Source organism: Etheostoma cragini, chromosome 9 (genome assembly GCF_013103735.1).
Source record: "Etheostoma cragini isolate CJK2018 chromosome 9, CSU_Ecrag_1.0, whole genome shotgun sequence".
Lineage (NCBI taxonomy): Eukaryota > Metazoa > Chordata > Actinopteri > Perciformes > Percidae > Etheostoma > Etheostoma cragini.
Window position 1 is genome coordinate 23,079,866 of NC_048415.1, and position 14,816 is coordinate 23,094,681.

Below are 14,816 nucleotides of genomic sequence, written 5' to 3' on the forward strand. Positions count from 1 at the left end.
CTAAGAACATCAAACTGGGAAATCACATCCTTTTAACAAAGACACTGCATTCATTATTAATATTCTACTTACTTTATTCCCATTAATGCACAACACATTCTGCATGTGGCTACAGAGATAAAACCAAGATTGATTTATTTTTGTCCTATGGGCCGGTCCAGAATGTGCATCACTTATGATGTGGCAAAAATAAATGGAGTGAGCGAGGTCACTGTTTGCCGCAGTTAAATTATGGGGCACGGGTGGATCAGAGGAAGTGAAAGCCGTGCACATAATGGTTCCATGAGTAAAGCTAGGATACATGGGCATATGCGCTTAGGTCAAATAACACTATAATATCTATAATATCAGTGTTTCCCTAGGTTTGTAGAAGACATAGGTGCACTTATTTGGCCAAACAAATGCATTTTCACATCATCTTGGACCATTATTATCACCGTATCTCTGTCTAAAATGTTGGAAAAGCATATAATATTAAATAACTCTCAAAAAGCCAAGAAAAAAACTTGCTAAAGAAGACCACTGTGGTCCAACTACAATCTTTAGATCTGAGAAAAGTAATCTAGATAGCTTTGATGCTTTACATTATTTTGACTAAGTGGTGCCCAAAACAGCTTGGGTGCTGCACCCAAGCCTTGTAATGGTATGGAAAACCCTGTGTGTATCTCCTTTAATTCCTATTAGGGTAGTGAAAGGACAGCTTTATTTTTTACCACAGATATGTGAATCTACAAGACCATAGCACACAGAAGGACAGGAGAATCGCTGAAGTTTTACCATCTGAAGGGCTGAGATTTCAAATCCAGCTGCAGATATGGAGTTCAGGATCTTTCCAGTGAGACCTGCGAACACATCAAAGCTGATCTTATCTACCGGCCTTCCCCTAAGTTAACACAGACTGCGTAGCAAGGTGTATATTGCTACAATAAACTCTTCAATGTGATCCTCGGCAAATCATTTCTTCTCAGCTTTCACGTTAATGCAAGTAAAACCCAACAAAATTCATTCATCGTTGTTAATTTAATAAATGACTAGGTTTAATATCACAGGGTGTGCTGTGAAGCCATTATACTGCTCCGCTTCAAACATAAAAATGTTATCATATGGATTAGTGACCTTAGATTGTCTGTCTCCTTTGGACCTAGTACAAGGAGATTGTCTTACCGATGTCCTGTCAATAAGTAGAGGAGACCAGACATTCAACGCTCTAGCTATTGTCACCGCAATGCATTATTGTAAAAGTGGTACGACCACAGTGACAAAGGTGCAACAGTGACAGTGAAGGTCAGACTGCTGCAGACACACGTAATTGAAAGAGGGCGCCAGTCTCATAATCTCAGGCTGACATCCTGATAAAAAAGCAGCCAGAGTACTCGCCAGAAAGAATACCAGGTGTCTACATTTTCTATTAATTGTAAATGTTGCCGTGTGAAATCATGACAAATGACATGCTGACAAATTTCTCTCTAATTTGGGTAATCGTACAGTCACAGTCCACTCATGTGTATTTTAGGTAAAGCAACCACCTACTGAGTCCTCTGTGCCCTCCCCTGGCAGCAGCCAGCAGCCTGCCTAGGGTAGGCACACAATCTGCACAGCTCCCAAAAGCAGCTGTTGCTGTTGCTAGGAGATTGGTTTCTGGGTGCCTGGCAACAGAGGCTTCTCTATTCCAGTCATGTCTGAGTGCATTTTCAGGCACAACTTCTCTTATCATCACTCTGATTGGCTGTGCCTTGCACACGTAGCTGCAGCGTATTTTGGCCACCTAATGGATCTTCAAGGGAAATCAAAGCAAGTTTTTTGATATAATTTGTTTTTGAACTGACCTAGTTTGGGTTCAGCTGGTCAAACCCCCCAGACCGGGTTACTATTTTTTGGCTCAGACCATAAGTATGACCTCACGTCTGAAGGTAAACATTGTGTTGTCACAGGGGAACTGTGACAGTACTAGAATTTGAGCAGTTTAGGACCTTTTTTACAATGCAACTCCAAACCTTTGTAAGCAGGCCGAAATACAAAGCCAGAATTATTCTTTCAAACTAGGCTTTGGCTTTTTTGCTACAATAACATTAGATTTTCTACAAGGCTATTCTGTCAAATGGACTAAAAATGAAGTCAGACGTCAGATGAGTCAAGAGATTGTTAAGAGCGATGGCGATACCTGCTGCTGCACAAAACACCTGCAACTTGTGGCCAACTGGTTGAAGTGTCTCACCTCAAACTTACTCTGCAATTGATATTGTTGGGAACAAGGACTTTAATAACATTTTTAAAATAAGCCACCATGTCTTTACTACTTGAATATCAGGAAAGAATCGGCAGTCCAGTAGGTGTGGCAAAGGAGGTGTCATACTCATCCGTTATACTGAGAGCAAACTAGCTTGAAAGGATGTCTGTAGTAAGCAAATACCTGATATGATGAGCACAGAGAACATTGTGGACTGCCTTTGAAAGTTTACATAAACTGCTACTTAGATACAGGCCTGTAGTAGAAATGTTGACTGTGACCATACAGTCAATGAGAGAGCATGTGTAATTAATAGGTCTAGGTAAAGTGATGAATGGCTATTTGCTTTGAATTAACAAGCAAGCCAGTTACAGCTCTTGGTTTTAATGACACTAAGAGAAGCAAAAGTAGAAGAGACATGAGAGAGATTTTGTCATAATTGATAAACTGACAGCCTAAATCACGACACTACTATATGTATATGTGTACAAATGTATATTCTATGTAGGTTTTGGACAAATTATATTTCGCAGCAGACTGTGAATCCAACAGGAATCCTGTATTATTCCTGGATTATGCTGTTTTTTGCAGTTAAACATAGCATGTCCATGCTTAGGTAGGTGGTTTTAACAAGTCCTCTCTCACGGCATGTATTTCAACTTGTCATAGCAGGAACAGCACAGGTGTAGCTGCAGTAGAAACATTTATAATGACGTCATTCCATTTAGGTGTGGCAGTATGTCATGCCAATGAGCAGCATGCACAGTACCAGGATCCTGGCACACTTACCTATCATACAGGCACAATTAATGTTATTTTATGGCTCCTTTTCATGGGATAAAGGTCTAGTATATTCTAGTTATAACCTTAAACTCATTAATAATATTCATGGTAGCAGTTCTTTTAATGTCCTCTCCCATTGCCTTTAAAAGTTAAGCAAGTTGTACCTTGGCACATTGTTTTTATGATGGCGGATTTGCTGAGCAGGAAGTTTTTTAGGAGAAGAAGCTGAGCTATTGCGTGAAGGAAAAGCGCGCAATCAGATCAGATCATACTATTTCACATTGTATTTTTTTGGCATGTTTGTGTGCTGCTGCGCTACCCCTTTGTGTGTGTAACAAGCATAGCGTGCGTGCTCTGTGCACAAGCCTAGGAGCATTTTACTTATGCGCTGTTAAAATAATGAAATGATGCGCTATTGACTTTTTAGGTTTTTGTTGCTCAATGGCGCAATCACTTCCCTCTGCCTCAAGCTAGCAATACTCCCAGAATGCACCTGAACACACCTCCCTGTAAGACCAGCACGCCCCTGGCCGCACAGATGGGCGCAGTTGCATTTGCTATTTAAACAACGTGGGCGTTGGACGGTACGTTCAAAGTTGAGTTGGTCTTTAACCAGCAAAGACACTTGCGTCGGGCTTTGTGCTGCGCCGCGTGCAAGATAGGACCCTTAGAGTCTACAACACTGCCAACGGTACTGTGAGGCTGTGTTTTGAGCTAAATGCTAACATCAGCATGCTTACATGCTTAAAATGACAATGTTAACATGCTGATGCAAGCAAGTATTATGTTTACCATGATCACCATCTTTGATGATTAGTTGAATGTCATTACTTGTGAAGGCATTTGTTCATAAAGTATATGAAAGTATTGGACAAATACAAATGTTTAAACATATGGTGGCGCTAGAGAAGAGTCAGGATCACCAAAGTCAGTCACTGACTGTTATGGCTGGCCAACATTGCCATCCCTAAAAATAGAAGAAGAAAACAGCACAGAGAGCCCAAGTACATCCATGGAAACCTTGTCTAAATCAGATAACAACCAAATATCCATTAAAGGATGAGGACTTGAGATCAAATCAAAAGTAAAGATTAAATTAATTGCTGAGCTTGTTTATTCTAATGGGCTGTGTGTGAGATTATATGTCCAGAACAACTAGTCCTCTCCCCTCAGTCAACAATTTTCTGTGTGCATACTTCAGCTAACTCTCTGCCCAGAGAATTTCACATTTCACAGGTCAGAGCTCCAGTGGCATGCTCCGTGAACAGGGATCAGGGCAGGGATTTGGAAAAATCCAAAGCCAAATGCTGTAACCACGTAGCGTCTTTTTGTGACACAAACACATTAACAGCCATAGGTGGGAGGGGAGGGAAATTGTAGACGAGTCAGTTGACTTGTAAACTGCATAGTTTAGGAATGTATCAACAGACATACAAGGACCAAGATATACACATAATTAATAATAAACACATCTGTTGGCTGCAAATAGATACGTATATGTGCCCTACCTTCTGATATGGCATGAGGTTTAATGATGCAGCATGTGCAGTCTGTTAAGATGGCTGTATTAGAGGGGCCGTGGCCAATTGTGGATGGGAAAAAAAATTCAAGCTCCTAATAAAACAAGCAGAATAAAAAACATTTTAGAGTGCATAGCCATTTCTGGGAATGTGGAGCACAGGGTAAAAGGTCACACATGAACATACATAAAGCTAACAGGTTAGCTTCACATCCTTACTCTTGCTGCTGCAGCAAATGAGTCGGAGCCATGACCAACATTTTTTATGCCATCTGTTCCAAACTGGGCACGGATACTCTGCGGTGCCTCCTTCCGCGCCACAGCAGAGTCTGCAGGTCCCAGGAGCCTCCTCCAGATAGACATTGCCTCATCACCCATCAGCTCCATGGCAACCACAGGGCCCGAGGACACAAACTGCACCAGGTTACTGCAAAATGGACCAATGGCAGAATAACCCTTTCATATAAGTGGAATTCCTACCAGCAGAAGGTCAGCTGTGTTTAATATGTTCAAATGTCCCTACAATGTCATTAGGATCATGGCCACGAGTTCTGTTAATGATAGTGGCTAGCCACCATAAATGTGGCCCTTTGGTTCACCCCTGCTTAAAACTGGCAAATCATTTACAGGGACTCACTTGAAGAAAGGCTTTGACTGATGTTCCACGTAAAAGTCTGCTGCTTGCTTCCTGTAATGTAAGAAAACCATAAACCTTGGAGTTAATGAGTGGCGAAATTAGATATTCTATGTAAACTCTAAGTACCAAACTACTGACAAAGACATTTACAGAGGTCAATGATATATTGTGCGGGATTCGGTCGGCACGATTTTAGCTTATTGGGTCAGGGACCAAGTCAACTTTCCTGCACTTTATTAATGAATTTCAGCAATAAAGCACAATTTTACTGAAAGTCATTAAGACCTTTAAGTTCATAAATGATTAGAATATGAAATTATAGTGCACAAACTCTGGCATAATTAAATGTAATTGTATTTTTTGTCATTTGTGGATGGTATTATCCTTTCTATTGTTCCTGTTTTGTAATACCTATTCTATATGTTTGTACCTTTATATATGAACTTCTGTAAAATACAGAATTACTTTGAATTATTAAAAAATGTAGCTACTTAATTGTTTGGGAAAAAGGTGAAATTCTGGAGGTGACACTATTGAAATTAAATACTTGACCCCACACACACTGATGTCCTGTCCTTGGAATTCCAGTTGAAATTCCTTTTTATTGTTTTAAACCTTGGGAGAGTTTCCATTCATAAGTTAATTATGTACACATTTTGAGAGCCATTAAATTTCCACTGGGGTTTTATTACTGGCACTGTGGAGAAGACTTTGAAACAGCAGTTAGACCTTCATACTGGCTAATAAAAATGGTAACGGGTGTGTAACATTCTAATAACTCCTCCAGTTTTTACTTAGAATTTAGTTAGCTGTGCTGAGGAACGTCCTTGAATGAACTACTCAATTTTGTGATTTCAGTATTCATAAAACCCTGCCTGCAGCCCAAAGTTCAATCGATCCTTTACTTTCAAATATTTTTTAAATACGTGTCAGATCCTTTAAAATACCATGATGTACAAACACTATTACAAGTAAAAGTCCTGCATCCAGAATGAATAAGCACCTGATTGAACTTTAATGAAATGGTGACCTTGACTGCTCCTTGAAACGCCATATGTTCCTAATGTGTGAGAAAGAAGGGCCATCCATCTGTTTATGTGTGAGTACTGGCAGAAATAAGCCTGTGCCTCTCTCCTTGTCTGATACATTTCAACAGTATGACTTGCAGTTTTATTAGACACTCTCACTAGTGAGGCTTTGACCTTACCATGTCAGCGTTACCATTTTGGCTTTGGTCACGATCAGGTTGAAGGAGTATATCAACTCAAGGACATCTCCAATCTTGGTGATTACATCTGGCTTTATCACAGCAAGAGTTCTGGATAAATGGAGAGAGAAAAATATCTGTAAAGGATCATGTCCGACGACAATAAGAGGCAACTCATTAAGATTAGACACCATAACAGAAACACTTTCAATTCAGTACTTACAATAAAAATGTATAATATGTAGTGCTGGGTATTGAGCATTAAAGCTATAGTGTGTCGTTTCTGTCGCCCCCATGAGGAATTCTAAGTAATTGCGCACCGCCCCCACCACTCCTCCACGCATTCGCCGGACAACCCCAATGTTTCTAAACCCAGCCATACTGCGAAATCCAAAGAGAGCTGTGTGGATATGATAGTCTTAATTATCTTTGTAGAAACCCATTTGGCAATAGCTTGAATGTAATGGACAATCAGTTATATCAAAAAGTTACGCACTAAAGCTTTAATGTGTTGGGTAGAAAAACTATGGGTTGGCATGCTTGGAAAGATCTTGCGTACTTACTTGCATACTCCTACTGATTTAGATCATTGTTTTATTTACAGTATGAGGCTATAGTTCTTGAGTTTGTAATGGAAATGTTTTTGAAGGAAAACAAAGTAATATACTTTTATGTGTACTGTTTTTGTATCCGTGCAAAAAATAAAATATATCACAAATAATATCACAAGTAAAATGTGATTTATTATTCATATTATTATTTGTCTCTTCTAAGTTCAAGCACATACAATTAATTTGCTTTAAAAATCTGATGGACAGCTGTTTAACAGTAGATGCTATTTGACAAGCGTCCAATTACTAACAATATATTATTTAAGATTATATTTTTTAAAGATTTATTTTAGGCTTTATGGCTTATTATTGGATAGGAAAGATAACGACAGGATAGGGAAGGAGAGGGGGACGACATACAGCAAAAGGCTGCGGGTTGAAATCAAATCATGGCTGCTGCAGTAAGGACTGAGCCTTTGTACATGGGGTGCATACTCAACCAGGTGAGCTACCAGGGTGCCCAAAAACAATACTTAAGCACCTAAAGGAATTTCCTTTAAATGATGACAATAGTTGCAGATAAATAGATAACAGCAGTTCCCACAACTAAATCTAAATAGAATACATTGCAACAAATTAACTTTACCATAATATTTAATATACTGATGATTAATTACAATGTGCGTGAGTTTATAATGTCTGTGAGCAGTCGTGCACAAAATGATGCTAAAATAAAGATCATAAATTCCGGGGACTACGGTAATGTAAAGTTGTGAGGCACGTAACTGGAGAGGATAAAGCAGACCTATTACACAACCTTATTACAATAGACTTATTACACAATCATACCTTTCTTTTTTGCTGCCAAGTTTGTTTGCTGTGTACTGATCTCCATATTCAATCAGAGTAAGCTGTCGGGAGAAGACATTCACTCGATTCCCAACGAACAAGTCCTCTTGATGGAGGTCCTCATATTTGCTCCTTCTCAAAAATATCCGCTGGTTTTTTACATCAAACTGTAGTTTGATAAAATGAAAATGGTTGTTGATGTAAGACGTTTGTAATTACTATGAAAATGATACCAGAGAGGATATAACCTGCGCTGCAAATAATTTTTCCAGATGTCAACAGGGAAAAAAAACTGACATCATGAATAGTGAGTGCAGCAGTTCATGCTTACCATTTCCACAGAGCTATCTTTGGGGTAGTAGAACAGTTGGTAACGCCGCAGGAGAGCTGCAGTAGGGTCATACCACTCAGTGAGAAAGGCATAGCGTTCCTCCTGATAATGTCAAAGAACAGAACAAATTAGTAATAAGGAGACACCAAATAACACATACTGTGCTTTAAAAGGTCATGATGCGCCAAACCATGAGGCTATGATGTTGTAACTTTTATTTTTATTGGTCAAAGATATTTGTGTAGGTCTTCATCCCAGATGTAGACCCAACTTGTTTTACAATAATCTTCGTTGAAAAAGAAAAAAACTGAGCTAGGTTTAAGTTGTTAAAGTTAAAGTAGCATAACTGTCCGTGCCAGCAGCTCCATAATTGCTGCAGACATACTGTACTTGCCCTTTAAATTGTAAAGGGGCCACATCAGAGGTTTTTACATCAGTGTTTATTACCTGCATGTTCCAATGCATGCTTTAGTGTTTCATATTTACGATTGAGTCACCCCACAGTCTATGAAAAGTTTGGATTATAATAACAAACATGCAGAGACGTGCAACATGCCTGAGTTAGGGAAGGGAAACAGTGTCAAAGTGATGCTCTTGTTGCAAAGTAATTCAGTGCTGAATTTTCAAATGTGACTACTGCATCAGTTCCAATTTACTAAGAATTAAAAGTGGCTTAGAATGATATCATATCAAAACTTAAGCAATGCCAGATTTGATTCTATTTATCTTGTCAACCAAAAAGTGTAAAAGGCAGTGGACAGTACTAGAAATGATTGCCTCAAATTATTTTATCATCAATCATCGCACCATGTTTGACGTCCAGAACTTTCTGTGAAAGCATTCCAGTTTCCTCCCACAGTCTAAAGTCAAGGTGAATGAAATACTTTATCCTGAACCTAGTGTGTATGTGTGTCTTTCTCTGGGAAGGACAACATATCCAAAGTGTCTCCTTGTCTTCTGTCCCCTGTTAACTTGCGAAAGCTCCAGCCCCTGACCCTTGCCTCTGACTGAGAAGGCAAATAACTTGACAAACTCTCTCTTATTTCATTGGTAAACGAACTTTAGTATGTGAACGTAGAAACCATTGGCACTGCAACGTTAACTTGAAAAGTTAAAAAAGTGTTAACGTTACAGCTTTAACCTGCTAGCTTGCTAAAGTTAGTCAATGCTCATCTACTGGACATTTACTAGTTAACGTAGCTAAGTTAACTGTTATCACCAACTGCTGTTTTAAAACTGGCTTAGTCATTAATTTAGGTAGAAACGTTACTCCAAAATGCCAAAATTAAATCAATCCTTTAGCTAGGTTAGGTAGTCTAAAGTTGTTGGCTAACGGTGGGTTAAGTGTAACGTTAACTGCTATGCTAACATTACCTACTAGCCTAGCGTTAGCTAGCTATGTTTGCTATGCTTAGCTAGCTAGCTGCGTTAGCAAACAGTTTTCTGTTTGGTCCCTTTAAGCGTTATAGTTAAATTAATTCAATTTCTAACCAACAAATAGTGCGTTCACATCAGTGTTTTTTAACGGGGAAATGTTAACTTACCATTTTTTAAATTAATTAATTAATGTCCCAATATTGTTGCAGCTTTACAGGCTATGCTTCGTTTCTATAGTAACTATAGTTGCTGAACTGTAAGCAAATTTGCATTTCCTAGGATGGTGGAAAAATCATCCACCTACTCTGCCTCTGATTGGCTCATGTTTGTTGACTTTGTTGGTCGTATTGGTTAAGTTTAGCACTCAGTACAGGGTAAGCCAATCAGAAGCAGAGTAAGGCGGGTCATTTGTAAACTGCCAGTGACAACAAGCCAAGATGCATTTGCGGAACATCAACCTAACAAAAGCAAAGTTAAACTACTTCAACCTTTACCAGTGAAGCAAAAATACTAACAAAAATACATCTTTCAAAACTAACATGAAGTATACAACCCACAATATAGTGGTCAAATCTATCTGATGCACCACCTACTTAGCAGAATTTAAGTGAATATTAATAGGTTAATATAGTAGGTTGAGTAGGGAAAAGCACTATGCTGGGCTCATAGGCTGGGCTAAGTTTATAGACAACCCATACCAATCTTCTAGCTATACCTTTGTGGGCACATTGTCATTGTTTCATGCTTTCATGCGCCCTCTTGTGGTGGTATTGTGAAGGTTGGACTCGCCTTAATTGTTTAAATTCCGAGCGGTTCAAAACGCAACCTTTGAACCTTTACTTTACCCGGAACAGCAACAGTCTGTGAAGCATTTTCTCCCAGTAGTTCACGCACATTCACGCAGACGACAGAGTTTTATAAGCATTTATAAAAGCATAGACCTAATAGTACCTCCTATTAAAGTGTTTCTCCATGGCTTCTTCTGCGCGTCTAAGACTTTACATGAATGATAATGGACCATTAATATTGGATGGCGGACTAGCAACTGAACTAGAAGCGCAAGGAGCCAATTTACAGGTAAAAAATGAGTCAGCTGCGTCGCTTCATTATTATTATTAATATTATTATTATTATTATTATTATTAGGCCTCTACGTTATCAGTCAGCATTGGTTCTTCTAATTCTAATTGACATGTCCCCGCCCGTGGGCTACACTGATCTCTGGGGAACTCACCAGAGTGTAACTTTAGGAATAAGTGAAGTCCAACTCCAACTCTGTCATTTTGATCTAGTTAGCAGCCTACAGGTCCAAGAGCTGTGGTAACAATCAGTGACACACATATGGCAAACTTGTCAATTATTAAGAATAATCAACAAAAATGTTAGAGTACATAGTAGTAGTAGACTAGTAGTAGTAGTAGACTACTAGTAGTAGTAATAGTAGTAGACCAGTAGTAATAGTACTGAATTCCCAAAGGACTTGCAGCGCTGAAGATATTCACTTCACTTATGTTGTTGAAGCCTTATTCAACACTCTTAGCTTCTAGTATATGATCTGTAGCAAGTATGCTTTTGTGTCAATCAATATAATTAATAAATTGCAAATATAACATATATCCTACATTCATATTTCATGTGTATATTTTGGAACACCTAGGGAGATCCTTTGTGGAGCGCCAGGCTTCTCCATACCAATCCCCAGGCCATAAAAGATGCTCATTACAGGTAGGGCCATGCAAAACTAGAGCCGCAAGCACCAACCTGCTCTCACAGTACAGGAACTGGACTATTTGGGGGTGTTGGAGAAAACAAGACATTTAATAATGATATCACTAGGTGCTCTATGATATGGTGATGGGTATTTTTCACTGATTCTCTCCAGACCAAACCATTAATCAAGAAAATAATCAGCATATTAATAAAAAATGATAATAATCATTAGTTGCAGAAGCCCTACAAAATATTGAGCCTTGATGCACAGAAATGATAAACCATCGTAGAAAGGACTTGTTAAACTGAGACAATATTTGAGGGTGTAATAAATATCAACAGGTTTCTCATCAGTGGAGCGGATGTTATCACATCAGCTACATACCAGGCAAGCATTCCAGGATTCATCAGTCACCTGGACGTGGGCCCTGAACGCGCCAGAGACCTGCTGATGTCTGGAGTTCAACTGGCCAAAGAGACTGTCGAGAGATTCGTCCTCGACACTCGTCCAACAGGTATTAAACTATAGGTCTTTGATATATTTTAAGATGGGAAACACTGTGAGGTTATGTCATTGTGTTTTGTTTTTGGATCTCTTAAGGACAGAGATGGCCCCTGGTGGCGGGCTCTGTTGGACCGTACGGGGCCTTTCTGCTCAACGGTGCTGAGTACACAGGGGCTTATGCAGAGGAAATGAGTATTGAAGTGAGTGGCTCCCAGCTGCTTATACAAGTTACATAAGAATGACATATTGCATGCTGTGTAAAAGGGACACAGAAATTTAACCTACATTTTGACATATTTATTACTGAATCATTTGTTAACTTGTTCAGAATTGGTTATGGTGTATCTCTGTACAAATGACCCTTTAATAGAACAATTTCTTATTCATTCTATGATAAATCATGCACAAGTTGAAGGAGCTGATGGGGTTACACTTCACTGGAATTGTACCTCATACCATTTTATGAGCCAAATAAAGTAAATTGGGAATAAAGACTTCTTCAGAGGGTTAGGCGTTGTGTCAGCGTTGATCTAATGTGATGTGATTCTAATTAAACATGTTTTTTGCCCTCCTCAACTTGGAACGTTTCAGATTTTCTTCACTTTTAGGAACATGTTTATTGGATTTTGGGTTTAGCACTCCACCAAGATGGTTGATGCAAATCCTTTTCCAACTAAATAAAAATGGATTGATTAATTTAGAATTAAGTCATAATCAATGTTCTCGGGTGTCTCTTTTTTGTCCTCCAAGGAGCTTAAAATTTGGCACCGGCCGCAGGTCGGCTGTGTAACAGCAGCGGGAGCGGACCTCATCGCTTTTGAGACTATCCCAAGTATCAAGGAGGCGGAGGCTCTGGTTGAGCTGCTCAAGGAGTTCCCAAACTCTAAGGCCTGGCTCTCCTTCTCTTGTAAGGTAATCATTGCTCATAAACAGTATAACTAGTGTCAATGTATTATTAACTATTGTGCAGTGTGTCCAAACAACTCACATTTTGTCCACAAACGCTGTCAGGACGAGAAATGTATATCGGACGGCAGCCCGTTCACAGACGCCGTGCAGATGGCCAACAGATCCACGCAGCTGGTTGCTGTAGGAGTCAACTGCTGCTCAGCAGCGCTGGTGGAGCCACTGCTGGACTCCGCCAGATCCCTGCTGGGCCCGGACATGAGCTGGGTGGTGTACCCCAACAGTGGAGAGGACTGGGACACTAAGCATGGGTGAGTCTGTAGTCAAGGAGTTTTAATAGTTAGGTCGCAGCACGGACACAGATGTGACATGTCCAAGTCTCCTTCAACACAATACCAAACATCCTATGATCATTTTTTATAAGTCACCTTGAAAAAAACAAAAATCCACCGCAGTTATCTAACACCTATAGTTACTTTAAGGTCACTTTGCAGATTTAGAGCATAACATATGATCTAGTAATATGATGCATTTATAGATTAAATTGCCCACAGAATATTAAGTAATACAAATTACGCATTCATAATAATAATCAGGGGTGTAACAATGCTTTGTGAATTGGTTAAAAATCAATATGAATGTGTAAAGAACATAACTGGTTGAGATAAAAAAAATGAATCGCCATGCAAGTTTTAAACAGCCTAGGGCGTAGTCTACTTTAAATATCACTTGTTTGACTTCTATTTATTTAGTCATTTGGATTTGCTTTTTAGTTTTTTTATTTAAGATGAAATACAATTTTATTTGCAGGGTTAGTGAGGACACATCTGTTGTTTCAGTTTATATGAAGAAACAAATATTTGTCTGCAGTTGTTCTGTGTGTTGTAAAATAAAATAAATCGTATTGTAAACTGAAAATAGTATTGAATTGGGAGTTAAGTGTATTGTTACATCCCTGATAATAAAACAATATATAACACTCGGAAATATGTCATTTTGCAACATCGGTGCTTTAACTTTTTCATATTGAAAGTACATTTTGCTGATAATAATTTTGTACTTTTACTTGTAATGGAGTATTTTCCCAATGTGGTAATGCTACCCGTACTGGGGTAAAGGATCGGAGTACTGCTAACTGTTTCATGCTTATCCTCATAAAGCTGGCTAACATCTGGGAACACATCAGCATCAATATCCAAACTAAGTCGCACATGGATGAAGCAAGGTGCTGCTCTGATTGGTACGGTGGAATGTTTTCTCGTCCTTTTTAAGGTTTTATCCAGTTTTTCTGCATTTCCTCTGATAAATTTCTTTTGTCTATTCATCAGGGGGTTGCTGTCGTATCGGCCCCGCTCACATAGCTGAGTTACGACAAGAGTTAAAAGGAAGATGCACGTCTGCAGCCTCTGCAGTGTGACTGGACTGAAAACGGAACAGGGATTATTGAGAAGAAAGATGTCGGTTTGTTCCAAGAGGTTATAAAAAAAGTTTTAATTTATTGGAAAATATAATAAATAAACCACTAAATCAAATCACACAGTGACATCTGAAAAATGGCACCGCACAGCTCCGACCAAACTGGCTGCATGAACAGAAAAACTAAACCATGCAGCCTTCCCTTTCTGGGGTTTCACATTTTGGATCATTTTGAGGGATTCCACTATAACTTCTGTACAGACTTTTATTTATGATTTGAACTAGGATCATCTACCTAACAGAACTGGGTGTTACACAAAGCACAACAAAATGTCTGCTGCTTTCACAAGACCTGAACTGGAAAAAGTCTCCACGGAAATAATAACCACAGTATGGACATCAGGCGCAAAACAAGCCCACTTACCTGTACAATGAACAATGGAATTGTGTCATCTTTGAACTGAATTTACAGCAGTTTCCCAGAAAGTACTAGGTAAATATACTGTACACACTTACAGTATCACCGCAGTGAGTTAACATGATGTCATAAAACATAAAATCAGAGAAATCTGCATGTGGTTACTAGTAGAATCCTCATATGTGAACACCTAATCTCCCTCTTCTAGCGTAAGACAAAATAACAAATGCATAACAATGCAGTGGCCATGAAGTTCCTAACTCAATAAAACTTATGTTACAAATCAAGTTCATTTCTGAGGCTGTAGTTTGACGTTCTGTTAAGAACAGTGTATATTTTTGTGTTTAGCCATATGTCATGATCATTTTTCAGAGTTTTTC

General features: G+C 39.0%; 2 protein-coding genes across 3 annotated transcripts in view; one reads left to right on the forward strand and one right to left on the reverse strand.

Moving 5' to 3' along the window:
- Window positions 1-9,891, reverse strand: part of nme7 (NME/NM23 family member 7) — a 16,745-nt gene extending 6,854 nt beyond the window's left edge. The window contains exons 1-8 of one of the 2 annotated variants that reach the window (XM_034881736.1): window positions 9,649-9,891; window positions 8,105-8,206; window positions 7,774-7,940; window positions 6,374-6,484; window positions 5,167-5,217; window positions 4,749-4,956; window positions 4,519-4,624; window positions 778-842 (exon numbers count right to left, since the gene is read on the reverse strand). In XM_034881736.1, the coding sequence (XP_034737627.1) occupies window positions 778-842; window positions 4,519-4,624; window positions 4,749-4,956; window positions 5,167-5,217; window positions 6,374-6,484; window positions 7,774-7,940; window positions 8,105-8,206; window positions 9,649-9,651 (813 nt within the window). In that variant the 5' untranslated portion in view covers window positions 9,652-9,891. Of the gene's footprint in view, window positions 1-777; window positions 843-4,518; window positions 4,625-4,748; window positions 4,957-5,166; window positions 5,218-6,373; window positions 6,485-7,773; window positions 7,941-8,104; window positions 8,207-8,911; window positions 8,916-9,648 lie in introns of those variants that run through there. The other variant, XM_034881737.1, reaches the window with a different exon arrangement.
- On the forward strand, window positions 7,972-14,723 carry zgc:172121 (uncharacterized protein LOC337599 homolog). Its single transcript, XM_034881738.1, has 9 exons — window positions 7,972-7,984; window positions 10,404-10,558; window positions 11,139-11,206; window positions 11,534-11,706; window positions 11,793-11,896; window positions 12,447-12,608; window positions 12,708-12,913; window positions 13,763-13,842; window positions 13,931-14,723. The coding sequence occupies exons 2-9, from the start codon at window positions 10,454-10,456 to the stop codon at window positions 14,017-14,019; spliced, it is 987 nt and encodes a 328-aa protein (XP_034737629.1). The 5' UTR covers window positions 7,972-7,984; window positions 10,404-10,453; the 3' UTR covers window positions 14,020-14,723.
- Window positions 14,724-14,816: the final 93 nt, after the last annotated feature.